The sequence below is a fragment of the Chlorocebus sabaeus genome, chromosome 2, assembly GCF_047675955.1.
Source record: "Chlorocebus sabaeus isolate Y175 chromosome 2, mChlSab1.0.hap1, whole genome shotgun sequence".
In the NCBI taxonomy this organism is placed as follows: domain Eukaryota; kingdom Metazoa; phylum Chordata; class Mammalia; order Primates; family Cercopithecidae; genus Chlorocebus; species Chlorocebus sabaeus.
Window position 1 is genome coordinate 34,519,415 of NC_132905.1, and position 25,930 is coordinate 34,545,344.

General features: G+C 48.2%; 1 protein-coding gene across 6 annotated transcripts in view; it reads left to right on the forward strand.

Moving 5' to 3' along the window:
- Positions 1-25,295, forward strand: part of VPS16 (VPS16 core subunit of CORVET and HOPS complexes) — a 28,658-nt gene extending 3,363 nt beyond the window's left edge. Inside the window, exons 2-26 of one of the 6 annotated variants that reach the window (XR_005238008.2) lie at positions 15,707-15,795; positions 16,042-16,139; positions 16,227-16,355; positions 16,436-16,580; positions 16,735-16,850; positions 16,957-17,079; positions 17,212-17,267; positions 17,602-17,691; positions 17,792-17,886; positions 18,041-18,117; positions 18,571-18,702; positions 18,799-18,926; positions 19,057-19,092; positions 19,288-19,396; positions 19,926-20,060; positions 20,156-20,264; positions 20,342-20,439; positions 20,524-20,631; positions 20,946-21,023; positions 21,116-21,285; positions 21,367-21,463; positions 22,179-22,282; positions 22,397-22,647; positions 23,813-23,894; positions 25,183-25,295. Coding sequence is in view for 4 of the 6 variants with exons in the window: in XM_037990675.2 (XP_037846603.1) it covers positions 15,707-15,795; positions 16,042-16,139; positions 16,227-16,355; positions 16,436-16,580; positions 16,735-16,850; positions 16,957-17,079; positions 17,212-17,267; positions 17,602-17,691; positions 17,792-17,886; positions 18,041-18,117; positions 18,571-18,702; positions 18,799-18,926; positions 19,057-19,092; positions 19,288-19,396; positions 19,926-20,060; positions 20,156-20,264; positions 20,342-20,439; positions 20,524-20,631; positions 20,946-21,023; positions 21,116-21,285; positions 21,367-21,463; positions 22,179-22,282; positions 22,397-22,537; positions 23,813-23,819 (2,470 nt within the window). In the remaining 2 variants the exon portion in view is untranslated. Of the gene's footprint in view, positions 1-15,706; positions 15,796-16,041; positions 16,140-16,226; positions 16,356-16,435; positions 16,581-16,734; positions 16,851-16,956; positions 17,080-17,211; positions 17,268-17,601; positions 17,692-17,791; positions 17,887-18,040; positions 18,118-18,570; positions 18,703-18,798; positions 18,927-19,056; positions 19,093-19,287; positions 19,397-19,925; positions 20,061-20,155; positions 20,265-20,341; positions 20,440-20,523; positions 20,632-20,945; positions 21,024-21,115; positions 21,286-21,366; positions 21,464-22,178; positions 22,283-22,396; positions 22,700-23,812; positions 24,141-25,182 lie in introns of those variants that run through there. The other 5 variants (XR_005238006.2, XM_037990675.2, XM_008019099.3 and 2 more) reach the window with 5 other exon arrangements.
- Positions 25,296-25,930: the final 635 nt, after the last annotated feature.

Here is a 25,930-nt window from a genome sequence, read left to right on the forward strand (position 1 = left end):
AGAACTCACTCAATTTGGGAAGGCATGGAGGAGAAACGGTGACCAGTTCTTTTAGTCCTAAAAATGCAACTTGGGCTAATCTAATTAATTAATTTGCCCCAACCCTTTGGCAGGCTGAGCCAGTATAATAAAACAGATGTGGAAGGATTCTGCCTGCCTTCATAGAGCTTACAGCCAGCAGGTGAGACAGTTGATAATCACTCAGTATTTGTTTGATCATAATCACTGTAAAGAGAGGTATAGGAGCAAATAACCTAAGAGAACATGCCACAGACTCGGGGAGTCAAAGGTAGAGAAGATACTCTAAAAGAAGTAATAATACTCTATCCAGGGGATGAATAGATTTAGGTGCAGGAAGTGGGATGGAGGTGGAGAAGAGCATATACACAAAAGTCTTGAGGCAGGAATGACTGAGGCATACACAGTGACCTAAAGAGAGCCAGTGTGGCTGGAGTGCTGTAGGCAACAAGAACAGGACATGGATGAAGTTGACGCCCGTCATGTAGGGGTCACACCCTGCAGGGACATGTAGACCACCATTATCTGAAGAATGATGGGAAGCCTCAATTAAAGGATCTTAACAAAAGATTGATGTAATTGGATTTGCAAGAGGTCTGTGTGTGTGTGTGTGTGTGTGTGTGTGTGTGTTTTAAGTTCCTTTTGTAGGCAATAGTGGGGAAAAGTTGGAAAGAACAAGCAAAATGGAAACAAGGGAGATGGTTAGGAGCCTGATGGAACAGACCAGGAAGAAGTTGAGGATGGCCAGTACTAGGGGTGGTGATGGTGGAGGTGGAGAGAAGGGGCGGATCTGAGAGATTTAAGAGGTAAAGTGGAAGGAATTCGTAATGATTGCACTTGGTGGGGAGGAAGGAGAGCAAGGAATCAAGGATGACTTGGATTTAGGGCTTAAATAAAATCATGAGAAAGGAAGAGTGAGTTTGGCAGGGAAGAAGGTGAGCTGGTTCTAAATACATTGAGTTTCAGATACTAAGAAGCATCTTATGGTAAAAGAAAGGAGACTTAAGATACATTATATACTCCTGAAATTATTTTTAGAAGGGAGGGCAACTATTTAAGTAGTTACATTTTTGTTTCTTTTTTTTTTTGATATATAAACATGAACTTTTTTTCAAAAAAATCAGCAGTGTGTAGTGGCACGCACATGTAATCCCAGCTACTTGAGAGGCTGAAAAAAAATGAACATTTTTAAAAAATGTGGTTAAATATACATGATGTAAAATTTACTATCTTAACCATTTTTGAGTGTACCCTTTAGTAGTGTTAAGTTTATTCACGTTGTTGTGCAACCAGTCTCCAGAACATTTTCATCTTGCAAAACTGAAATTCTATACCCTCAAACAACCTCCCATGTCTTCCTCCCTCCAGCCCATGGCAACCACCATTCTATTTTCTGTCTCGGAATTTGACTACTCTAGATTCCTTATGTAAGTGGAGTCATACAGAACTTATCTTCCTGTGACTGGTTTATTTCACTTAGCATAATATTTTCAAGGTTTATCCATGTTATAGCATGTGTCAGAATTTTCTTTCTTTTTGAGGCTGAATAACATTCCATTGTATGCATATACCACATTTTGCTTATCCATTTCATCTTTCCCTGGACACGTGGGTTGCTGGCAGCCCTTGGCTACTTGTGAATAATCTGCTATGAATGTGGGTCTACAAATATCTCTTAAATATTTTCTGTATTCCACTTTTTTTTTTTTTTTTTTTTTTTTTGAGATGGAATCTTGCTCTGTCGCCCAGGCTGGAGTGCAATGTGCGATCTCGGCTCACTGCAACGTCTGCCTCCCGGATTCAAGTGGTTCTCCTGCCTCAGCCTCCTGAGTAGCTGGGATTACAAGTGCCCACCAGTGCGCCTGGCTAATGTTTGTATTTTTAATAGAAATGGGGTTTCACTATGTTGACCAGGCTGGTTTCGAACTCCTGACCTCAGGTGATCTGCCTGCCTCTGCCTCCCAAAGTGCTGGGATTATAGGCATAAGCCACTGTGCCCGGCCTCTGTACTCCGCTTTTAATTATTTTGGGTATATATCCAGAAGTGGAATTGCTGGATCATATGGTAATTCTGTGTTTATTTTTTTCTATAGCAGCTGATGTACCACCATTTTACATTCCCAGCAACAATTCCCAGGAGTTCTTTAGTAGTATATGTTCTTGAGACAGCCTGGAAACAAGGGATTGCAGGAGTGACAGTGAACTCTCTTTAGGGCCTGGGATTTGGGAATTACTGGATTATACCCCAAGGCAACCAGATTATACCTAACATGCATCTTCCTCCTTAATGGTCTGATATCTTAGCTTGGACAGGCTGGAGATCATCTGTTTTCACTCAAGGGTCTTCTCTACCCCAGTAGACCATGCTTCTCCAGCAGTTCAGCTGCCCTGCCACAGGAATTCCCTCACTATTTCCAGCAGGGGACTGGAATTGAGGCTGCCAGTACCTAACTAAATCATTAGGTTTAACGATTTCCTGGTATTCTATTCCAAGGTCCATTTACTACTGCTGAGATTTCCACTTCTGGGATCCAGGAGTGGAAGAGAAAGATGGGACTGGCCTTCCTCACTAAGGTTGTGGCCTTTCCTCACAGAGTCCTTACCCTTAGGCTTTTCTGAGAAGCTGCCCTTCACTCTGCCCATCCGTACCCTGTGCTACCCTCCAGGCACAGTTTGACTCACCTCACTGTCCTCTGGAAGCCCACTTTGCCTGTAAGGCTTCAGGAGGTGGTCCATACATTATTGCTCTTCACTCCCTGACCTTTACTTTTGTACCCCTTTAGGGGGTCCATTGTGCCTCCTTCCCACCTGGTCTGTGTCGCTGCCGACATCCTTGACCAACTGCATTGCTCCCTGATTATTGTTTTAGCCCACAGCCTCCTAGGCATCCCAGCTCCTGCCACCTTCCAGGGTGACTTAAGTGACCACCTGGCTTTATGGTTCTATGACCTCTACTCAAGTGATTTTATCCATCTCACCTACCCCCTCCCTGGATCCCACCCCACCCTTGTGCTCATCTAGAACTACTCTACCTCTGAAATGCTAAATTCAAACCACCCCCTCTTTTTTCTCTCTCTCTCTTTTTTTTTTTTTTTTTTTGAGACGGACTCTTGCTCTGTCGCCAGGCTGGAGTGCAGTGGCGTGATCTCGGCTCACTGCAACCTCCGCCTCCCGGATTCAAGCAAATCTCCTGCCTCAGCCTCCTGAGTAGCTGGGATTACAGGCATGCGCCACCACACCCGGCTTACTTTTGTATTTTCAGTAGAGATGGGGTTACACCATGTTGGCGAGGATGGTCTCTATCTCCTGACCTTGTGATCCGCCTGTCTTGGCCTCCCAAAGTGCTGAGATTTACAGGTGTGAGCCACTGTGCCCGGCCCCGCCCCCTCTCTTACCATAAGCTCCTGTCTGCACCGATACTCTAATACCTCCCCATGATATACCCATCCTTCGACCTCCTCAGGATCCTCATTCATGGAGCCCTCTGTTCTCTTGCTGTCTACATGCAGAACACCCTTCTGTAGATGTTTCCCTCTCTGCCCCCCTTAGAGTGTCGCCACAGTCAGTTGCTTTGGTTTTCTTCTTGCCCTTTTCATAACAACCTTGATCCTTTGTCCTTTGGTTACACCTGTATGGTGCAGAACCACCTTCCAGTGCACCAGCCTCTCACCACCTCTGTACATGTACCCAGGCTGATGAGCACTGCCATGAGGTTAACACAGCAGGCAGATTGGGACTGCTATACATCCACAGGCACCAACCCCAACTAGGGTCCCACAGCCCTATTACATGGAGTCAGCCTGCATTCACTCACCACAAGGGCTCTACTTTTATTTATTTTTTATTTTTAATTTTAATTTTTTAGAGACAGTCTCACTCTGTCACTCAGGCTGGAGTGCAGTGGTGCAGTCTTGGTCCACTGGAGCCTCAACCTCTTGGGCTCAGGTGATCCACCCACCTCAGCCTCTCAAAGTGCTGGGATTACAAGTGTGAGCCACGACTGTCGGAAGCAACATTTTTGTAAGGTTGTTATCAGGTGTAATACTGAGTGGAGTCACTCCCACTTCCACCTCTTGAATCTGGGCCCCAAATGGAGGAGATAACACCATATAATCATCTCTGATTAAAAGCATAGGCTGCACCCTATAAGAACTCCACCCCTTTAAGGACATTGTCTTGCAATTGGTGCTATAACTAAGTTGTCAGTAAATTTAGGTCAGCCACTTGTGAGTGATGGGGTATAGGGTAAGGCCAATTGATCCCATGGCTGTGAGCCCACTGCTACCTTTCTTTGCTATGAAATGAGGTCCTTGATTAGCTGCAGTGCTTTGCAGAATGCCACAATGCTGGATAGAGCATTCTGTAAATCTACAGATGGCGGGTGCTGGAAAACACATTACAGGCAGGAAAGGCAAATCCACATTCAGAATATGTATCTGTTCCAGTGGGGGTAAGTCGTTGCCGTCTCTGAAATAGAAGAGACCCAATATAATCAACTTGTAGGCTGGTTCCTCTGGGAATGGTGCCATATTGGGGTCATGTATTGTCTTTGCTATTGGCAGTGTTACTTGGATTGGGAGGCTTCTGAGACAGCTACCCCAAGTTAGGTTAGCAGGGCTTTCAAGGAAAAGCTAGTCTCCTTGTAGACAGGAAGGCTTCCCTCTGGTAAGGGAAACTCAGAATGACCTGGGAGTCCAAAATTGTCAGTTTCATGTGGATCTAACCAGATATCCCTCTTCCAAGTTTCAGGATCTCATTGTTTCCTATCAGTACCCTAATTTTCACATGAGAAATGGTGTGTTGGGGTGAATTCAACTGTTATAATTCAACAACTCACACAAATTTGTGTTTGATTTTCAGCAATAGCAGCTACGTAGATACAAGAAATAAGATTCTTTTTTTTTTTTTTTTGAGACAGAGTTTTGCTCTTGTTGCCCAGGCTAGAGTGCAGTGGCACGATTTTGGCTCACTGCAACCTCCACCCCCTGGGTTCAAGCATTCTCTTGTGTCAGCCTCCTGAGTAGCTGGGATTACAGGCACCTGCCACCATGCCCAGCTAATTTTGTATTTTTAGTAGAGACGGGGTTTCGCCATGTTGGTTGGGCTGGTCTTGAACTCCTGACCTCAGGTGATCTGCCCACCTCTGCCTCCCAAAATGCTGGGATTACAGATGTGAGCTACTGCACCTGGCTGAAATAAGATTTTTTTGGCGGGGCTGTTAGAGAAGCCTTCTGCTTCTCAGAACATGACTCAAGCTGAATGTTAACAGACCTGAGATCACTCTCTTTGTAAATGTTCAAGTGCACTCAAAATAATCCATCCCATGCCACCATCTATAAAGTCACCATTACTGCCACACTGGCAAATATAGAAGTCACTCCCACAGCACATGTTTCAGTTACTGTTTCACCACAGTAAACTGCAGGCTTGATGAATTGTGGTGCAGGTGCATACAATGGGTTACAGCATCAGTTTTCCATTGACAAAGAGCTCAACACCAAGCCAGTTCCCAAATCCTATCTTTAAGGGGTCTATCTTCTGGGATTATTCCCGCTCTACCACATCTGTGCCAGTCTGGGTCCAGTCAGAAGACTTAATGTGCGAAGTTTAATACAAAGAATTATTGGCCTGATGCGGTGGCTCACTCCTGTAATCCCAACACTTTGGGATACCAATGCTGGCGGGTCAGCTGAGGTCAGGAGTTTGAGACCAGCCTGGCCAACATGGTGAAACCCCGTCTCTACTAAAAATACAAAAAATTAGCCAGGTGTGGTGGTGGGCGCCTGTAATCCCAGCTACTTGGGAGGATGAGGCAGGAAAATTCCTTGAACCTTGGAGGCAGAGGTTGCAGTGACCCCCGATCGCACCACTGCACTCCAGCCTGGGCAACAGGAGCAAAACTCTGTCTCAAAAAAAAACAAAACAAAAAGGCTGGGTGCAGTGGCTCATGCCTGTAATCCCAGCACTTTGGGAGACTGAGGCGAGCGGATCATGAGGTCGAGAAATTGAGACCATCTTGGCCAACATGGTGAGACTCCATCTCTACTAAAAATATGAAAATTATCTGGGTGTGGTGGTACACACCTGTAGTCCCAGCTACTTGGGAGGCTGAGGCAGGAGAATCGCTTGAACCTGGGAGGCAGAGGTTTCAGTGAGCCGAGATTGTGCCACTGCACTCCAGCCTGGCGACAGAGCGAGACGCCATCTCCGAAGAAAAGAAAAATAAATTATTTAACTGTGATAAAGGAGTATATGATACGGCTGTACACGGTGGCTCATGCCTGTAATCCCAATACTTTGGGAGGCTGTGGCAGGCAGATCACACAAGTCCAGGAGTTTGAGACCAGCCTGGGCAACATGGTGAAACTCCATCTCTACCAAAAAAAAAAAAAAAAAAAAAAAAAATTAGCTGGGCATGGTGGTGCACACCTGTAGTCCCAGCTACTCAGGAGGCTGAGGTGGGAGAGTCACCTGAGCCCTGGGAGGTCATGGCTACAGTGAGCTGATCACACCACTGCTCTGTAGCCAGGGGATAGAGTAAGACTGTCTCAAAAAAAAAAAAAGAAAGAAAGAAAAAGAGTATGAGATATAAGACAATTTTATGATAGCCTAGGGCCAAGGAAGAGTACCCAAGGAATGACAAACTTGGAAGAGGGAGCCTGTCTTCAGGCTAGGGTTCAGACCTCACTGGAAAAATACAGTTGCAGCCCACTGGATGGCAGAGAAGTTGGTTTGCCCAGGTTAGAGCTGGTCTATAATATCAGACAAGCAAGAAGCAACCCTCTGGTGCCACAAGGGATATGAAGACGTAGGCAAGCTGCAACTCTTAGCCTGGAGTGTTGGGTGTACAGTGTGAATGGGAGTGCTGGTACAGGCAGGAGGCCTGCAACACACAGTGTCAATATGGCAAGCCAGGCCAGGCGCAGTGGCTCATGCCTGTAATCCCAGTACTTTGGAAGGCAGAGGTGGGCCGATCACCTGAGGTTGGGGGTTCAAGATCAGCCTGACCAACATGGAGAAACCCCGTCTCTACTAAAAATACCAGTTTGAGACCAGCCTGTCCAAAGTGGTGAAACCCCATCTCTACTAAAACTACAAAATTAGCTGGGCATGGTGGCGCATGCCTGTAATCCCAGCTACTTGGGAGGCTGAGGCGGGAGAATTGCTTGAACTCAGGAGGCAGAGGTTGCAGTGAGCTGGTATTGCACCATTGCACTCCAGCCTGGGGGACAAGAGTGAAACTCCATCTCACAAAACAAAACAAAACAGGCCAGGCTTGGTGGCTCACGCCTGTAATCCCAGCCCTTTGGGAAGCTGAGGCAGGCAGATCACAAGGTGAGGAAATCGAGACCATCCTGGCTAACACGGTGAAACCCCATCTCTACTAAAAATACAAAAAAAATTAGCCGGGCGTGGTGGCAGGTGCCTGTAGTCCCAGCTACTCAGGAGTCTGAGGCAGGAGAATGGCGTGAACCCGGGAGGCGGAGCTTGCAGGAGCCGAGATCGCGCCAGTGCACCCCAGCCTGGGCGACAGAGCGAGAATCCATCTAAAAAATATATATGTGTGTGTGTGTGTATGTGTATATTTTATTTATATATATATATAGGGAGAGAGAGAGAGAAAGAGAGCGCGCGCGCGCACAAGCCACGGCCAGTGGCTGGGCATCCAGGTGTGCAGAGGACGTTGGTCGAAACACTAGTGTACAGGCAGGATGCAACCAGTGGCCAGACATCTCTGTATAGAGAGAAAGTGGGGACCTGGTGTGGGCAGGAAGCCTGGAGTGCAGCGTCTGTCGAGAGAGCTTGAGAAGGTGATCTGGAAAGGGCTGCGTTGTTGCTGAGGGACCATGCTTTGCAGATGCGTGGCTGGGGCAGAGCAGTACTAGATGTTCTCACACCCTGACTGCTGGCTGATGGCCACCACTGGAAGCACGGAAGCACGGAAGCACGGGAGGGCCCCTTCCTAGTGCAGTGTCCTTCCAGCGCCCTCTGCTGAGAAAGCTTAACATGCTCACTATAAAATAGGAGAAATGCTTAAAGGAATGCTGACCATTACCACAGAACATGTGTTACAGGGTGAATTTGGAGGTGAGAATGCGTTGATAACTGGCATGCTAGATTTGTATGAGTATCTGTTTTCCTATCAGATGTTTTTTCACCCAATGGTTTTAGTTATAGAATGTCAAAAGAAATGCACATGGGTTGTAAATTCGAATAATGCCAAAGTATATACAGACATACTTTGGAGATATTACAGGTTTAGTTCCAGACCACAACAATAAAATGAATATTGCAAAACATGTCACATGAATTTTTTTGGTTTCCCAGTCCATATGAAGTTTTATGTTTACAGTATGCATCTAAACAAATGTACATAACTTAAAAATACTTTATTGCTAAAATATGCTAGTGATAATCAGAGTCTTAAGCAATGTGTAGTATTTTTGCTGGTGGAGGGTCTTGCCTCAATGGTGATGGCTACTAACTAATCTGAGTTGTGGTTGCTGAAGGTTGGGGTGGCTATCATAATTTCTTAAAACAACAATGAAGTTGCCACATCAGTGGGCTCTTCCTTTCATGAAAGGTTTCTCAGTAGCATGCAATGCTGTCTGATAGCATTTTATCCACAGTAGAACTTTCAAAATTGGAGTTAATCCTTTCAAACCACGCCATTGCTTTATTAACTAAGTATGTGTAATACTTTGAATCCTTTGTTGTCATTTCAACAGTGTTCTCAGTAGTAGATACCATCTCGAGAAACCACTTTCAGCTGGGCATGGTAGCTCATACCTATAGTCCTAGCACTTTGGGAGGCCAAGGTGGGCAGAGCACTTGAGGCCAGGAGTTCGAAACCAGCCTGGCCAAAATGGTGAAACCCTGTCTCTACTAAAAATACAAAAATTAGCTGGGTGTGGTGGTGGGTGCCTGTCATCCCAGCTACAGGAGGCCTAGGCAGGAGAATTGCTTGAACCTGGGAGACAGAGGTTGCAGTGAGCCAAGATCATGCCACTGCACTTCAGCCTGGGTGACAGAGCAAGACTTTGTCTCAAAACAAACAAACAAACAAACAACAACAACAACAACAAACTTTCTTTGCTCATCCTTAAGAAGCAAATCCTTATTTGTTCAAGTGTTGAGATTGAAGCATTTCAGTCACATCTTCAGGCTCCACTTCTAATTCTGATTCTCTTGCTGTTTCCACCACATCTGCAGAGACGTCTTCTACTGAAGTCTTGAACCCCTCAAAGTCATCCGTGAGGATTGGAATGAACTTCTTCCAAACTCCTGTTAATGTTTATATTTTGACGTCCTCTCATGAATCATAAGTGTTTGGTTTTTTTTTTTTTTTTTTATTTAGACGAAGTCTCATTTTGTCTCCCAGGCTGGAGTGCAGTAGCATGATCTCGGCTCACCACCTCCTGGGTTCAAGTGATTCTCGTGAGTAGCTGGGATTACAGACACCCGCCACAACACCTGGCTAATTTATATATTTTTAGTAGAGACAGGATTTCACCGTGTTGACCAGGCTGGTCTTGAACTCCTGACCTCAGGTGATCTGCCTGCCTCAGCCTCCCAAAATGCTGGGATTACAGGCATGAGCCACTATGCCCAGCCATGAATCATAAGTGTTCTTAATGGCATCTAGAATGGTGACTCCTTTCCAGCCGAGATTGCACCACTGAAAACCTTTCCAGGCTTTCAATTTACTTTGTCCAGATCCATCAGAGGAATTACTAGCTGTGGCAGCTATAGCCTTATAAAATGTGTTTTTAGGCCAAGCACGGTGGTGCACACCTGTAATCCCAGCACTTTGGGGGGCCAAGGTATAAAAATCACTTGAGGCCAGGATTTCAAGACCAGCCTGTCAACAGAGTGAGTCCCCGTCTGTACACACACACACACACAATTTTTTAGCCAGGTGCACTAGCATGCGCCAGTAGTCCCAGCTCCTCAGGAGGCTGAGGCTGAAGGATCACTTGAGCCCAGGAGTTTGAGGCTTCAAGGCTACAGTGAGCCATGATCACATCACTGCACTCCATCATGGGCAACAGAGCAAGACAATGTCTTTCTTTAAAAAAAAAAAAAAAATGAGGGAGAGAAAGAAAAAAATGTATTTCTTATATAAGACTTGAAAATTGAGGCTGGGCGTGGTGGCTCACATCTGTAATCCCAACACTTTGGGAGGCTGAGGTGGGTGAATCACTTGAGGTCAGGAGTTCGAGACCAGCCTGGCCAACACGGTGAAACCCTGTCTCTGCTAAAAAAAAGTAGAAAAATTAGCCAGGTGTGGTGGCGCATGCCTGTAGTTCCAGCTACTCAGGAGGCTGAGGCAGGATAATTGCTTGAACCTGGGAGGTGGAGGTTGTCTTGAGCTGAGATTGCGCCACCGCACTCCAGCCTGGGCAACAGAGTGAGACTCCATCTCAAAAAAAAAAAAAAAAAGGGAAAGAAAATTGAAATCACTCTTTCCTTGATCCATGAGCTGCACAATGGATGTTGTGTTAGAAGGCATAAAGACAACATTAATCTCCTTGTACATCTCCATCAGAGTTTTTGGGGGACCAGATATGTTGTCAATGAGCAGTAATTTTTTTTTTTTTTTTTTTTTTAAGACAGAGTCTTGCTCTGTCACCCAGACTGGAGTGCAGTGGTGCAGTCTCGGCTCACCGCAACCTCTGCCTCCTGGGTTCAAGCAACTCCTCTGTCTCAGCCTCCTGAGCAGAGGCTCACCACCTCCTGGGACCACAGGTGCGTGCCACCATGCCTGGCTAATTTTTGTATTTTTAGTAGAGACGAGGTTTCACCATATAGGCCAGGTTGGTCTCAACTCCTGACCTTGTGATCTGCCTGCCTTGGCCTCCCAAAGTGCTGGGATTACAGGTGTGAGCCACCATGCCTGGCCAATGAGCAGTAATGTTTTTAAAGGAATCTTTTTTTTTGAGCAGTGGGTCTCAACAGTGGGCTTAAAACGTTTAGTAAACCATGCTGTAAACAATGTGCTGTCATCTAGGCTTTGTTATCCCATTTCTAGAGCACAGGTAGAGTAGATTTAGCATAATCCTTAAGGGTTCTAGGATTTCCAGAATGGTAAAATGAGCATTGGTCTCAACTTAAAGTCATTAGCTGCATTAGGCCCCAACAAGAGAGTCAGCCTTGTCCTCATACGCTTTGAAGCCAGGTGTTGACTTCTTTCTAGCTATGAAAGATCTAGATGGCATCTTCTTCCGATATAACACTGTTTTATCTACACTGAAAATCTGTTGTTTAGCCAGCCACCTTTGTCAATGATCTTTACTAGATCTTCTGGATAACTTGCTACAGCTTCTATGTCAGTACTTGCTGCTTTACCTTATGCTTTTATATTATAGAGATGGTTTCTTCCCTTAAACCTCATGAACAAACTTCTACTAGTTTCAAACTTCTGCAGCTTCCTCATCTCTCTCAGCCTTTATAGAATTTAAGAGTTAGGGCTTTGCTCTGGATTAGGCTTTGACTTAAGGGAATGCTGTGATCTTATACATAGTTCACTAAAACTTTCTCCTTACCAGTAATAAGGCTACTTTACTTTATCATTCCTGTGTTCACTGGAGTAGCACTTTTAATTTCCTTCAAGAACTTTTGCTTTATATTCACAACTTGGCTAACTGGCACACGAGGCCTGGCTTTTGACCTGTCTTGGCTTTCCACATGCCTTCCTTACTAAGGTTAGTCATTTCTAGCTTTTGATTTAAAGTGAGAGATTTGCCACTCTTCTTTCACTTGAACAGTTAGAGGGTTTTTAATTGGCCTAATTTCCACACTGTGTGTCTCAGAGAATAGGAAGGCCTGGAGAGAGAGAGAGACGATGGGGAACAGCTCATTGGTGGAGCAGTCAGAACACGTACAACATTTATCCATTAAGCTCACCATCATGTATGGGCATTGTTTGTGGCACCCCAAAACAATTATAGTAGTAACATCACTGATTGCAGATCACCTTATCAGATATAATAATAATGAAAAAGTTTAGAATATTGTGAGAATTACCAAATTGTGGCACAGAGACATGAAGTGAGCACATGCTGTTGGAAAAATGACACTGATAGATTTGCTTGACTCAGTGTTGCCACAAACCTTCAATTTGTAAAAATGCAGTAACTGCAAAGTGCAATAAAGCAAAGCGCAATAAAACAAAATGATGTATGCTTGTAGTATAAAAATGGACAGCTCTGCAGGTGTCTACCCCATCTACCACCCTCCCCAAAGGTAATCACTGTCTCTGGTTTAGTATGGAAGTCTCTTGAGCATTTATGTATATATTAACACAGAAGTAAAATAATTAAATAGCATTTATTGTGGTCCTTCCTATATGGCCCATTGTCTCATTTCGGGTATCAGTTTGCACCAATTTGAAATGCCATCTTTATTATTTGCTCAATTCTGAGATCTTTTCCTAGACTCCATCCTCTTCCATTTATCTATTTGCACATTCCTGTGCCAAAAATAATAGTTTTAATTAATTTTATATAGTGTGTGATATCTGGTATACATCTGTTCTCATATTTTCAAAATGTTCTTAAATATTTTGTGGTATTTCCTCTTTCAGATGACCTTTTTCCCCCATATGAACTTTTTTTTTTCTTTTTTCTGTTTTTGAGATGGAGTCTCCCTCAGTCGCCCAAGCTGGAGTGCAGTGGCACAATCTTGGCTCACTGCAACCCCCGCCTCCCACGTTCAAGCGATTCTCATGCCTCAGCCTCCTGACTAGCTGGGATTACAGGCATGCACCACCATGCCTGGCTAATTTTGTATTTTTAGTAGAGAGAGGGTTTTACCATGTTGGCCACACTGGTCTCGAAATCCTGACCTCAGGTGATCTTCCCACCTCGGCCTCCGAAAGTGCTGAGATTATAGGCGTGAGCCACTGCCCTATATGAACTTCAGAATCAGTTTGTGCATTACCCCTCCACTGGCCAGATAATTGGCAGAAGGTGTTTATTGGAATTCCTGTACATTTATAGATTATTTTGGATATTGCCGCATGTCTTTTATATCCTCGGAAAATATTTGATTTTGTAAAATTTTTCGTTAGATTTATTATTTGATATCTTATAGTTTTATTGCCATAATTATTAGGATCTCTTAAAAGTTGTTTTTCTTTTCTTTTTTTTTTGAGACGGAGTCTTGCTCTGTCGCCCAGACTGGGGTGCAGTGGCACAGTCTCGGCTCACTGCAAGCTCCGCCTCCTGGGGTTCACGCCATTCACGCCATTCTCCTGCCTCAACCTCCTGAGTAGCTGGGACTACAGGCGCCCGCCACCTCGCCCGGCTAATTTTTAAAAAATATTTTTAGTAGAGATGGGGTTTCACCATCTTAGCCAGGATGGTCTCGATCTCCTGACCTCATGATCTGCCCGCTTTGGCCTCCCAAAGTGCTGGGATTGCAGGCATGAGCCACAGCGCCTGGCCCTTTCTTTTTTGTGTGTGTGTGTTTTTTTTTTTGAGATGGAGTCACTCTGTCACCCAGGCAGCTGGAGTGCCGTGGCGCAATCTTGGCTTACTGCAACGTCTGCCTTCTGGGTTCAAGTGATTCTCCTGCCTTAGCCTTCTGAGTAGCTGGGATTACAGGTACCCATGACCACGCCCAGCTAATTTTTGCATTTTTATTTTTATTTTATTTATTGGTTTGTTTATTTGTTGAGATGGAGTTTCGCTCTTGCTGCCCAGGCGGGAGTGCAGTGGCATGATCCTGGCTCACTGCAGCCTCTGCCTCCTGGGCTCAAGGAATTCTCCTGCCTCAGCCTCCTGAGTAGCTGGGATTACAGGTGCCCACCAGCATGCCTAGCTAATTTTTGTATTTTTAGTAAAGACAGGATTTCACCATGTTGGTTAGGCTGGTCTCATACTCCTGACCTCAAGTGATCTGCCCACCTCACCTCGAAAAGTTATATTTCCAATAGATTCTTGTTATGGTATGAAAATTTCTGGGTATAGAAAATATATTGATTTTTGTTGATCACCCTACACCCTCTGTGAGAGTCTCATATTCATTGCTCCCTAGACTGCTTTGGGTTTTTTGTTTTTTGTTTTTTGTTTTTCTTTTTTGAGACAGGGTCTCACTTTGTCACCCAGGCTGGAGTGCAGTGATGCTATCTTGGCTCACTGAAGCCTCAACCTCCTGTGTTCAAGCGATCCTCCTGCCTCAGCCCCCCAAGTAGCTGGCATGCTACTTGTAACTACAGGCATGCACCATCACATGCAGCTAATTTTTGTATTTTTTGTAAAGACAGGGTTTCTCCTTGTTGCCCAGGCTGGTCTCAGTCCACTGAGCTCAAGCAATCTGCCCACTTTGGCCCCCTAAAGTGCTCAGATCACAGACATTAGCCACCGCACCCCTTACTTTGGATTTTCTAAGTAGACAATCACATTATTTGCAAATAGAAACAACTCTGCTCCTTCGTCAAAATACAAACATCTCTTTATTTTTTCTTAAATTATGTTGCCTAGAACCACAACAAGGATGTCAAATAGTAGGTAATGGTGGGCATATTCCTGATCATTAATGAGAAGGTCCCTGAAATGATGCTGGCTAAAATGCCCTTCTTAAACACTGTCTTCTCTTGGCACCCTGGAATAGTGCCCACTCCTTCTTTGTCCCTTTTGCTACCCCTTTTCCCGTTCTTGAGGTATAATGACGTGCCTCAAGCTCCCTACTCTGACTTCCCGTACAGCCACACTCAGTGATCCACGAGCATTTCACATTGCAGTCGTCTCATGCCTCGTTGTGATTTGTGATTTGGTTGCCTCCCATAAGCCAAGCATTGGCAGATTAACATCCCCAATCCAGGACTCCTCCCAGCACCATCTCACTGAAAAGCTCCTCTTGGATTTCTTTCAGGCACTGCTAACTCAGTACCTCTAAAACTAAGTTCATTGTCAATAAGCATAGAGCTGAACCCCTGGGTATAAAGCCCACACCCTGATTCATTAAGAACCAGAAATAGGCCAGGCACTGCATCTCACGTCTGTAATACCAGCACTTTGGAGGCCAGGGTAGGAGGATTCCTTGAGCCCAGGAGTTTGAGACCAGCTTGGGCAACATGGGGAGAATCCATCTCTACAAAAAATACAAAAATTAGCGAGGTGTGATAGTGCACCCTGGAGTTCCAGCTACCCAGGAGGCTGAGATGGGAGGATCACTTGAGCCTGAGAGGTCGAAGCTGCAAAGAGCCGTGATTGTGACACTGCACCTCAGCCTGAGCAACACAGCAAGACCCTCTCTCAAAAAAGAACTAGAAATAGAAGAAAGGCTTTCTTCTCTGAGAGACCCTTTCTGAGAGTCTCATTTCCTGCTAAAGCTGGCCTGAGCCAGCCACTTCACCTTAGTTCTATCTCAGTTTGTGCCTTGGATGTTGGCCACACAGCCTGCCTGGCTCAAGAGCTCCTGCCATCCTTGGACACTTGCCCCAATAACCACATCCTTCCCTGCCAACACCCTCTGCTCCCTCGCCTGCTGTCCCTAGGCATGCATGTGGTCAGTTTACCCAACTTTCTGGTCATCACCCTCCTCCCTGCCTCTGGGGGTAGGGGGTGGAGACTTCCTCTACGGCCTTGTGGAAGACAAATGGAGGCTTTAGGAATTCCTCGGGGTTCACTCCATCCGGATGCAGGGTAATGAGGCTAATTTCTGCTCATCTCTGTGTGGGCAGGAAATATGAGCTGTACAGCATGGACTGGGACCTGAAGGAGGAACTCAGAGATTGCCTGGTGGCTGCTGCACCCTATGGGGGCCCCATTGGTATGTTGCCCCTCCACCACCACCTGTTCTGGGACCCTGGGATGAACTCAAGGTCATTGACTCCTGGGTCCTTGCTGTCAGGTTGTTCTTGTTGCCACCTCCTACTCACCCTGCTGAGATGCTTTTACTTCTGGTTTTTATAGGCCTGCTTCACATGGGGTGGGCCTGGGGAGCCAGGACGTGAGGCCTACTTCACATGGGGTGGGCCTGGGGAGCTAGGACAGAAAGTCTCTTCTCAAACTGCAGCACTGCTGAGGAACCCCTGGCGGAAGGAGAAAGCTGCCAGTGTGAGGCCAGTGCTCGATATATACTCTGCTTCCGGCATGCCCCTGGCCAGCCTGCTGGTGAGTACTTCTGATGGTCCCTGGGGCTCGGGGCTGGACAGGGTTTCCTCATCTGAGGACAGCCTCAGGAACCTCTCTCCCCTGCAGTGGAAGAGTGGACCCGTGGTGTCCCTGGGCTGGTCAGCTGAGGAGGAGCTGCTCTGTGTGCAGGAAGATGGTGCGGTACTGGTTTATGGGCTTCATGGTGACTTCCGGAGACACTTCAGCATGGGCAATGTAGGGGTCACAGAGGGCTGGGGAAGCGGGGTAGAGTTTATGACCCTATGACTCCCTTAACCCATGGCCACTCTCCTTAGGAAGTGCTCCAGAACCGGGTTCTGGATGCCCGGATCTTTCACACTGAGTTTGGTTCTGGAGTGGCCATCCTCACAGGGGCCCACCGCTTCACCCTCAGTGCCAATGTGGGTGACCTCAAACTCCGCCGGATGCCAGAGGTGCCAGGTGAGCCCTGACACCACTGAGATAGCCAAGCAGTACCCACAGATGTGCCTCTAGACTGTGAGACCCATAAAAGCAGAAGCTGTGGCTGTAGACCTATAGAAGCAGCAACTATGGGCCTTGGTCATCCTAACACTGTCCTTTTCCCTGGACATAGGTCTGCAAAGTGCACCCTCCTGCTGGACTACGCTGTGCCAGGACCGAGTGGCACACATTCTTCTGGCTGTGGGGCCCGATCTTTATCTCTTGGACCATGCAGCCTGCTCCTCAGTGGTGAGGGCCTTGAGTGGGAATGAAGTGGAGGGGCTGGGTTAGGCAATAGGAAGGCTCTGAAAAGTCAGTATATATCTATCCCACCCCTACCCTGGTTCTGCCTCAGACGCCCCCTGGCCTGGCCCCAGGAGTAAGCAGCTTCCTACAGATGGCTGTCTCCTTCACCTACCGACACCTGGCACTCTTCACAGACACAGGCTACATCTGGATGGGAACAGCATCACTCAAGGTGTGATCCTGGGGCAACACAGGGGTACTGTGCCTTGTCCAGGGTACAAGATCTTTTGGAGATGAGGGTGGGCTTTTCGACTAGAATGGTGACTGCTGGGACAGGGCCATGACATTGCCCACACCATTTCAGGAGAAGCTATGTGAGTTCAACTGCAACATCCGGGCACCTCCAAAGCAGATGGTCTGGTGAGGATGGGGGTGTTGTTGCTGGGGGTGCGGGTGAGACGTAGCTTGCTTCCTGGGACAATCAGTTCCTTGATTGGTCATGTCTACTGGCCAAGCCTAGTGGAGCTTGGATCTTACCTTCTCTGCCAGTGCACACTTGAAGGAAACCATTGTCCTCTGTGGGCCACAGCTGCCTCGAGCTGAGGGCGCAGGGAAAAGAGGGAAGTGGAGAAGTCGGTGTACAGTCAGGGATGCAAGTGTATACAGGCTGTCGCGAGACAAAGGGTTGTGAGCAGCCATGTGGGAGACATGGCCGTAGGACGGTGTCTAGCTGGTGTGTGTATGCTGCTCACAGGTGCAGCCGTCCTCGTAGCAAGGAGAGGGCCGTGGTGGTGGCCTGGGAAAGGCGGCTGATGGTGGTGGGTGATGCACCCGAGAGCATCCAGTATCCTTGGAGGGCTGCCTGTGTGCGGAGGGTGGGGAGGGAAGGGTTCACCTGCCCCGTCCCATCTGTAGGTGATCTTAGGAGCCTTAACCAAGCTCAGGTTTGTGCTGGACGAGGACTCCTACCTGGTGCCTGAGCTTGATGGGGTCCGCATCTTCTCCCGCAGCACCCACGAGTTCCTGCATGAGGTTCCAGGTGAGGCCTTCACAAGGGCACCACGTAACCCAAGGCGGGGACTCCTCAGCACCCCAGCTGCCCTGGGCCAGTGCCGCAGAGCAAGAATAGGGTGTTGAGGCAGAGCTGAGGGTTTCCCTGCCTTTCTCCCTCACTCACCAACTCCCTTCCCCAGCGGCCAGCGAGGAGATCTTCAAAATTGCCTCAATGGCCCCCGGGGCGCTGCTCCTGGAGGCTCAGAAGGAGTATGAGGTAAAGCCCTAGGCTTCTCTCCCAGTCCCAGGATGGTTCCTCCTGCCCCTGCCCCTGCGTGGGCATATGTGAGCATAGCCAGGTGCCACCTGTCAAGAGAGGGGTCCAGGCAGGACCCTGGTCTGGGCTGGGGAGGGCTGGCTCAGGTAGATTGAAGAGACACTGTGTCCTCCATGTGATGTGATAGGGACGGGCAGGACATCCCCACTATCCCCACCCAGTCTGGGTTACTATTGGGAGGAGTTCTCAAGGCCCCCCAAAGGCAGTTGTGGGCTGATACAGGATGATGTCTATGGGCACCTCAGGTGGACTGAGTGGGCTGAGGGAGTTGGGGCTCCAGCCTGTGCAGCCCCTCCAAACCAGCTTATTTGAACCACAACCCAGAATGGTTAGGGGCCAGATGTGGGAGTTTTCTCTGTCATGATGCCCTGGCTCTGGACTCCTCCCCACCAGAAAGAGAGCCAGAAGGCGGACGAGTACCTGCGGGAGATCCAGGAGCTGGGCCAGCTGACCCAGGCTGTGCAGCAGTGCATTGAGGCCGCAGGACATGAGCACCAGCCAGACATGCAGAAGAGTCTGCTCAGGGTTGGCCTGGATGGCCGGGCTGGAGAGGGCGGGGCTGGGAGGGGGTGGGATGGGTAGCAGGGAAGCTCTCTCCTATTGCCCTCTGGCTCTTCTCAGGCTGCCTCCTTCGGAAAGTGTTTCCTGGACAGATTTCCACCCGACAGCTTCGTGCACATGTGTCAGGACCTGCGTGTGCTCAATGCTGTTCGGGACTATCACATTGGGATCCCGCTCACCTATAGCCAGTATCCCTGTGCATGCCAGAAGGGTACCTACAGCCAGGGGTGGCAGGGGAAGGGGCTGGAGATACAGTCTGCAGGTACTTGGCAAGCAGGGCTTATTCTCCAGCTGGATCCTTAACCGAGGAAAATAAAGATACAAGCAGCTCACCATCCAGGTGCTACTGGACAGGTAGGGTAAGCCCAAGGGTGCAGTGAGGGAGCTATCAGGGGGGTGGGCATTATAGTCTTGGGTGGGGTCTTATGTTTACTGCTCCTGACCTATCTCTCTAGGATGTGGGAGGCCTGACGTGCAGGCTGAGACCACTCTGCTCCCTCTTTTTCCTCCACCTCATTCCTTGTATCCTTTACCCACCGGGTCTACCAGGCTTGTGTTGCGGAGACTTTACCCCCTGGCCATCCAGATATGCGAGTACTTGCGCCTTCCTGAAGTACAGGGCGTCAGCAGGATCCTGGCCCACTGGGCCTGCTACAAGGCAAGGATGTGGGATGGGGTCCAAGGGCATTTAGGGGATTCCAGGCCCTGGTGAGATGGAGGAAATAGAAAGTGTAGAACTGGGCCGGGCGCAGTGGCTCATGCCTGTAATCCCAACACTTTGGGAGGCCAAGGCGGGCAAATCATCTGAGGCCAGGCGTTCGAGACGAGCTTGGCCAAAATGGTGAAACAAAAAATAAAAAAATTACAAAATTTCTACTAAAAATATAAAAATTAGCCAGACGTCGTGGTGCATGCCTGTAATCCCAGCTACCTGGGAGGCTGAGGCAGGAGAATCACTTTCACCTGGGAGGTGGAGGTTGCAGTGAGCTGAGATTGCACTGCTGCACTCCAGCCTGGGCGACAGAGTAAGACTCTGTCTCAAAAAAGAAAGAGAGAGAGAGATACAGAGAGAGAGAAAGAAGGAAGGAAGGGAGGAAGGGAACTGAAGGGCTGGGTCCTAAGGGCTTGCAGGAGTGGAGAGTGAGGAATAGCATCCAGATGTTTGTGACACCCCACATCCCTTGCAGGTTCAACAGAAGGATGTCTCAGATGAGGATGTGGCTCGAGCCATTAACCAGAAGCTGGGGGACACGCCTGGTGTCTCTTACTCCGACATTGCTGCACGAGCCTATGGCTGTGGCCGCACAGAGCTGGCCATCAAGGTGTGGGTGCCCAGCCCTCCACAGACACTCTGATGTGGTTGTTCAGGGCCCCCACGCCAGCTCTTTCTCTTTGTGCCTTCCTTCTCACCTCACAGCTGCTGGAGTATGAGCCACGCTCAGGGGAGCAGGTACCCCTTCTCCTAAAGATGAAGAGGAGCAAACTGGCACTAAGCAAGGCCATTGAGAGCGGGGACACTGATCTGGGTGAGGGCAAGGCTGGGGGGTCCCTGGGCTGAGTGGGAGCCTGGCTGGAGTTCCCACCCCACCTTATTCTCCTGCAGTTTTCACGGTGTTGCTGCACCTGAAGAATGAGCTAAACCGAGGAGATTTTTTCATGACCCTTCGAAATCAGCCCATGGCCCTGAGTTTGTACCGACAGGTGTGTGTAGTGGGCAGGGTTGCGGTGGAGTCTTCTGAGCACTTGAGTTGGCCTTGCTGACTGATTGCCTGCCTGTGGCCCCAGTTCTGTAAGCATCAGGAGCTAGAGACGCTGAAGGACCTTTACAATCAGGATGACAATCACCAGGAATTGGGCAGCTTCCACATCCGAGCCAGCTATGCTGCAGAAGAGGTCTGAGGTCCATGGGGCGTGTGGAGCCTGTGGGCTGGGGCTGTTGGTCTGGTTCCTTCAGGAATCTAGGCCTTCGTGTTGGGTGCACACCACATCTGGTCCTCACTGTGAGGGAGAGTCTGACGTGAGGCCAGGATGGGGGTTAGTGTCAGAGGAGCTAGCCATCCCTCTAGGACATCGGAGTGGTGCACCTAGCAGGGAAGGCTGACCCTGGCAACCCTGGACTCAGGGATCAGGAAGAAGACTGTAGCCTGGGTGAGGAGGGCTGGGGTCTTGCATGCTGTGAGTTCAGGCCTTCCTTCTTGTCTTTGTAGCGTATTGAGGGGCGAGTAGCAGCTCTGCAAACAGCCGCCGATGCTTTCTACAAGGCCAAGAATGAGTTTGCAGCCAAGGTTTGGCCCATCTTGTTCTAAGAGCCTTCTCCTCTCCTGGTCTTCCCTCCTGGTCCCTCATCCCCATCATGCCTCATTATCCGGGTCCCCAGGCTACAGAGGATCAAATGCGACTCCTACGGCTGCAGCGGCGCCTAGAAGATGAGCTGGGGGGCGAGTTCCTAGACCTGTCTCTACATGACACGGTTACCACCCTCATTCTTGGCGGTCACAACAAGCGTGCAGAGCAGCTGGCACGTGATTTCCGCATCCCTGACAAGAGGTAGGTGAGGGCCCAGGCTGCATGTGGGTCCCAAGACCACCTGCCTCTCCTGGAACACCTCCAAGCCCAGCTTTCCTGCAGGCTCTGGTGGCTGAAGCTGACTGCCCTGGCAGATTTGGAAGACTGGGAAGAGCTAGAGAAGTTTTCCAAGAGCAAGAAATCACCCATTGGCTACCTGGTGAGGCAGGGTCCTCTCTCCAGCCCACTTCCAGTGAGGGTAGTCTTCGGGGGAGAGGGCTAGGCAGGGAGACAGGTGGGATGGCCCATTCATGCTCCTGTTCAGCTGCCCGCATAGTTAGCGAGTGCTTCCTGTATACACATTCGTGGGCAGGCACCATCCACTGTGTTGGGTGTATAGGAGGATGGGTCCAAGTTTGCCTGCAGATGTTACAGGGAGGGAGAATGAGCTGCTTTCCCCAGGGAGGGCCACAGGGGGCGCCATGTGCTGGAGGGAAAGTCCTGTTTGAGGAGGGTGGAGGGGGGACAGGGAGGGTGCATATGAGAGGCAGTGGAGATACCGAGGGCTGTTTTCTGTGGTGGGTAGTTCAGAGGTGTAGAGGGGAGGTTTGAGAATGTTAATCACAGGAGAACACAGGAAATGTGAGGGCTGGTGGCAGGAACACCCGTTGCAAGGGGTAACGGTGGGTGGCAGAGCAGAAGTGTGGAAATAATTGTCTCAAGGCTCTGACAGAGCTTTCGTTTAGGTGGTTTCTGCCCTAAGAATGTTGAGATCACAACTGTCTGTGCGTGGGACTGGGAGATTATATGTACTGATAGGCGTATACATATAAAATATATATGGACAATGTGTCCATTGGGCCTCTGCTCATAAGAGAGAGGACAGGAGGGCTGTGCATTACCTTCTCCCTCCACCCGCTTCCTCTCCTCCTAAGCCTTTTGTGGAGATCTGCATGAAACAACACAACAAATACGAAGCCAAGAAGTATGCTTCCCGTGTGGGTCCCGAGCAGAAGGTCAAGGCTTTGCTTCTTGTTGGGTGCGTCAACTGAGGGCCTGTGGGTGCTGGGTGGCTGAGCTGTGGGCTGGTGAGAGGCAGGGTTTGTGCCCTTGAGCAGCCCTGACACCACCTCCTCTCTTGCTCAAACCACAGCGATGTGGCTCAGGCTGCAGATGTGGCCATCGAACACCGGAGTGAGGCTGAGCTGAGCCTCGTATTATCCCACTGCACGGGAGCCACAGATGGGGCCACAGCTGACAAGATTCAACGGGCCAGGGCACAAGCCCAGAAGAAGTGAGGAGTCCATCCTGTACATCTCGAGCAAGGGGTTCCTCCCCTAGCACCTGGGCTTGGCAGAAGGGCCATAGTTCATCCAGCTCCTCCCCTAGAGCAATGCTGAGGAGGTGGGGCATGGTAGAAGGGCTCTCTGGTTTTAAATAAAGTTGGAACACTTTAGAGTGCTTGTCTTATACAGTCCAGCCTAAGCAAAGACAAGCTCAAGACAGGATCCTCCAGGCACCACAGCAAAACTCCATGTGTTCCATTGTATTGGGACTGGAGGTGGGGGCTTCTCCAGCCATACTTGGAAGAAACCTGTCCTCTCCACAGTTAACAAGGAAAGCTTTTACTAGCTCCCAGGCCCTAGGAGGATTATAGGGAGAGATGGCACAAAACTTAAGCACTAGTTCACCAAGAACACACTGTAAAGCATTCTGTGTGTGTGCGTGTAAACACACAAGAACCATACTAAACACTTTTACCGTTTGTACTTCATTTATTCCTCATGACAGCCCTGTGAGGTAACATCACCCCACTTTACAGAAAGGAGATTGAGGATGAGGGAGCTTGATAATAGCAAATATGTGGCAAAACAGAGATTTGAAACCCAGGGCCAAATGCAAGCTGCAACTGGAATCGGGCCCTCTATGAGAAGGGAGCCTGAGGCAAGGCCCCAATTTGCACTGCAGTGGCAATTGGAGGACTAATGAGAGGTGTGCGGGCCATAGGGGTCAGGGGGTGGTGGCCTTTGGAACTCTTGCCCACTGAACTATGGTGAGCAATTTCAAGTTGTCTCTGGGCCAAATAGAAAAGGAGGATGGAAGATTTCAATTCTGCCAAAAAAAGAACACTAGACCCACCATCTGTAGGAGCACCCACGGGGTCCTCTGCTCTCCCTATCTAGCCTTCCGTCTGGACTCCAGTGCACCTTGACTTCATGCCCAGGGCCCCACCCAACACTGAGGGCATTGCCTTTTCCTTTGTTGCCCCCACTTTATCTACAAGGAGGAAACCACAGCCAGAGGGAGCACAGGCCTCACTGGAGCTTCAGGCCTCTCCCTCTTCAACACCCCCAGGGCCGACCATGCTTTTAGATAGAGAGAGAGAGACTCAGGGCCTGAGAAGGTATTTCTTTTTTTCCTTTTCCAACCTGACTTGTAAATGAAAGTTGGTGAAAGTCCTTCAAGGAGATATAAGTCAAATGTTAAATAACTATCATGTTCACCATTTATTATGTGGGTCAAGAATCTGGACAGGTTATAACAGGGATGGTTTGTGTCTGTTTCATAGTGTCTGAGACATCAACTGGAAGACTAAAAGGTTGACAGCTAGGGGCTGAAATCATGTGAAAGCTGGCTAACTCACACGCCTGGTGAGTGACACTGGGCCTTAACTGGGACCTTAGCTGGGGTGGTCTGCCAGAACACCTGCAACATGGTGGCTGGGTCCCAAGGGCAAGCATCTCAAGAGGGAGCCAGGTAGAATCTGGACTACCTTTCTAACCTAGGTTTGGAAGTTACATGGTGTCACATCTGCTAGAGTGTCTGTCACAGCAGTAATACAGGCCCACCCCACCAATTTCAAGGGGAAATAGACTCCACCTCTTTTTTTTTTTTTTTTTTTTTGCGGGGGGAGGGTGGTAGAGATGGGGTCTCGGGGGTCTGCTTATGACGCCCAGGCTGGTTTTAAACTCCTGAGCTCAAGCAGTCCTCCCTCCTTAGCCTCTCAAAGTGCTGGGATTACAGCATGAGCCTCTGAACCTGGCCTGGACTGTACCTCCTGACAAGAGAGTAGCAAGGTTCTGGAAATACTGTGACTAGTTTTTGGAATCACAATCTGGCACAGCTCATCAGCTTTCCATTTTGGAATCAGCAAACAAGAGGAAAGGAAATAATCCCCAATACTAGGCTCATCATTCTGGGTTTTTTTTTGTTTGTTTTTTTTTTTTTTTTTTGGTCTCCAGTCTTGGCCCCACAATTCTTCACTGCCCTGGTAGCTGTTTGATGCCTTTAAAAAATGTTTTCCCAGCTTTTCAAGTTCTCCGTGAAAAAGGATTGCTACCAAACAACACAGTTTTCCTCTCTGGAAAGGGAGGCTTGGCCAGTGCTTTTAGAATGTACACAATATAAAACCCACATCCCCAAAGTAACATACAGTATATTTACTCATAGACTATGTAAACATTAAACACTATACACATGAAGTTTTAGAAATATGTAAGAAATAACTTTTAACAATGATGAAAAATGTATATAAACAGTGATTTCAACTTTATAAAAGGTGTGTGTGCATGTAGAGAAGCATTGGAATTGTCTATGGGGAGAGTTACTTCAAAGTTAAAGGCAGTTTTGTATACTTTTGTGTAAAGTTACTGATATGCCCCCCACCTCCACAGTTTATTATAAAAACTTTCAAACATACAGCCAGGTAGAAATAATTTTACAGTGAATATTTGTATAACTACCACATAGATTCTACCATTAGCATCTTACTATATCACACATCTGTTCATCTATCCATTCCTGTATGTCAATCTATCGTATTTTTCACATATTTCAAAGTAAGTTACAGCATCAGTACACCTCCCCCTAAATACTTCAGAATGCATTTCAATAACTAGAGTTCATTTTCAGTTTGCAATTTTTTTTTTTTCTTTTCAGGCACAATCTACATACAATGCCATCCACAGATGTTAAATGTAATTTTCTGAGTTTTGACAGATATATGAGTCTATAAATTGTGACATTTAAAAACCAGAACTGGGATTTTCTTTTTTCAAATCCTTACTTGCTCAATTGAAATTAGTGTGAGATGCCTTCTGCCCTGAGCAGTTTGTACAGCAGGCCTATGCCTACAGGGATGGGCAGGGCCAAGTTTTGTCCAATGTGTGGGGCTAGGATTGGGGCTAGGACTAGGACTGTGTAGCTGGAGGCAAAGAATCTGGAAACATTTCTTCTCCTTATATCACTGGTAGCCAGTGCAGGGAGAATCAGGGCAAAGGCCGGGCGTAGTGGCTCATCCCTGTAATTCCAGCACTTTGGGAGGCTTAGGTGGGTGGATCATCTGGGGTCAGGAGTTTGAGACCAGCCTGGCCAACACGGTGAAACCCTGTCTCTAGTAAAAATGCAAAAAAATTAGCTGGGGGTGGTGGCGGACCCTGTAATCCAGCTACTTGGAAGGCCGAGGCAGGAGAATCGCTTGATTGCTTGAACCCAGGAGGCGGAGGTTGCAGTGAGCTGAGATGGCGCCATTTCTCTCCAGCCTGGGCGACAAGAGGGAAACTTCGTCTTAGAAAAAAAAGAAAGAATCAGGGCGAAGGCTCCTACAACTCACCTTCTCAGGGTAAGGGGCTGTATGTCCTGTCTCTTTTAGATACAAAGTTTGAGTAAAAGACTGTTAGGGTTGAAT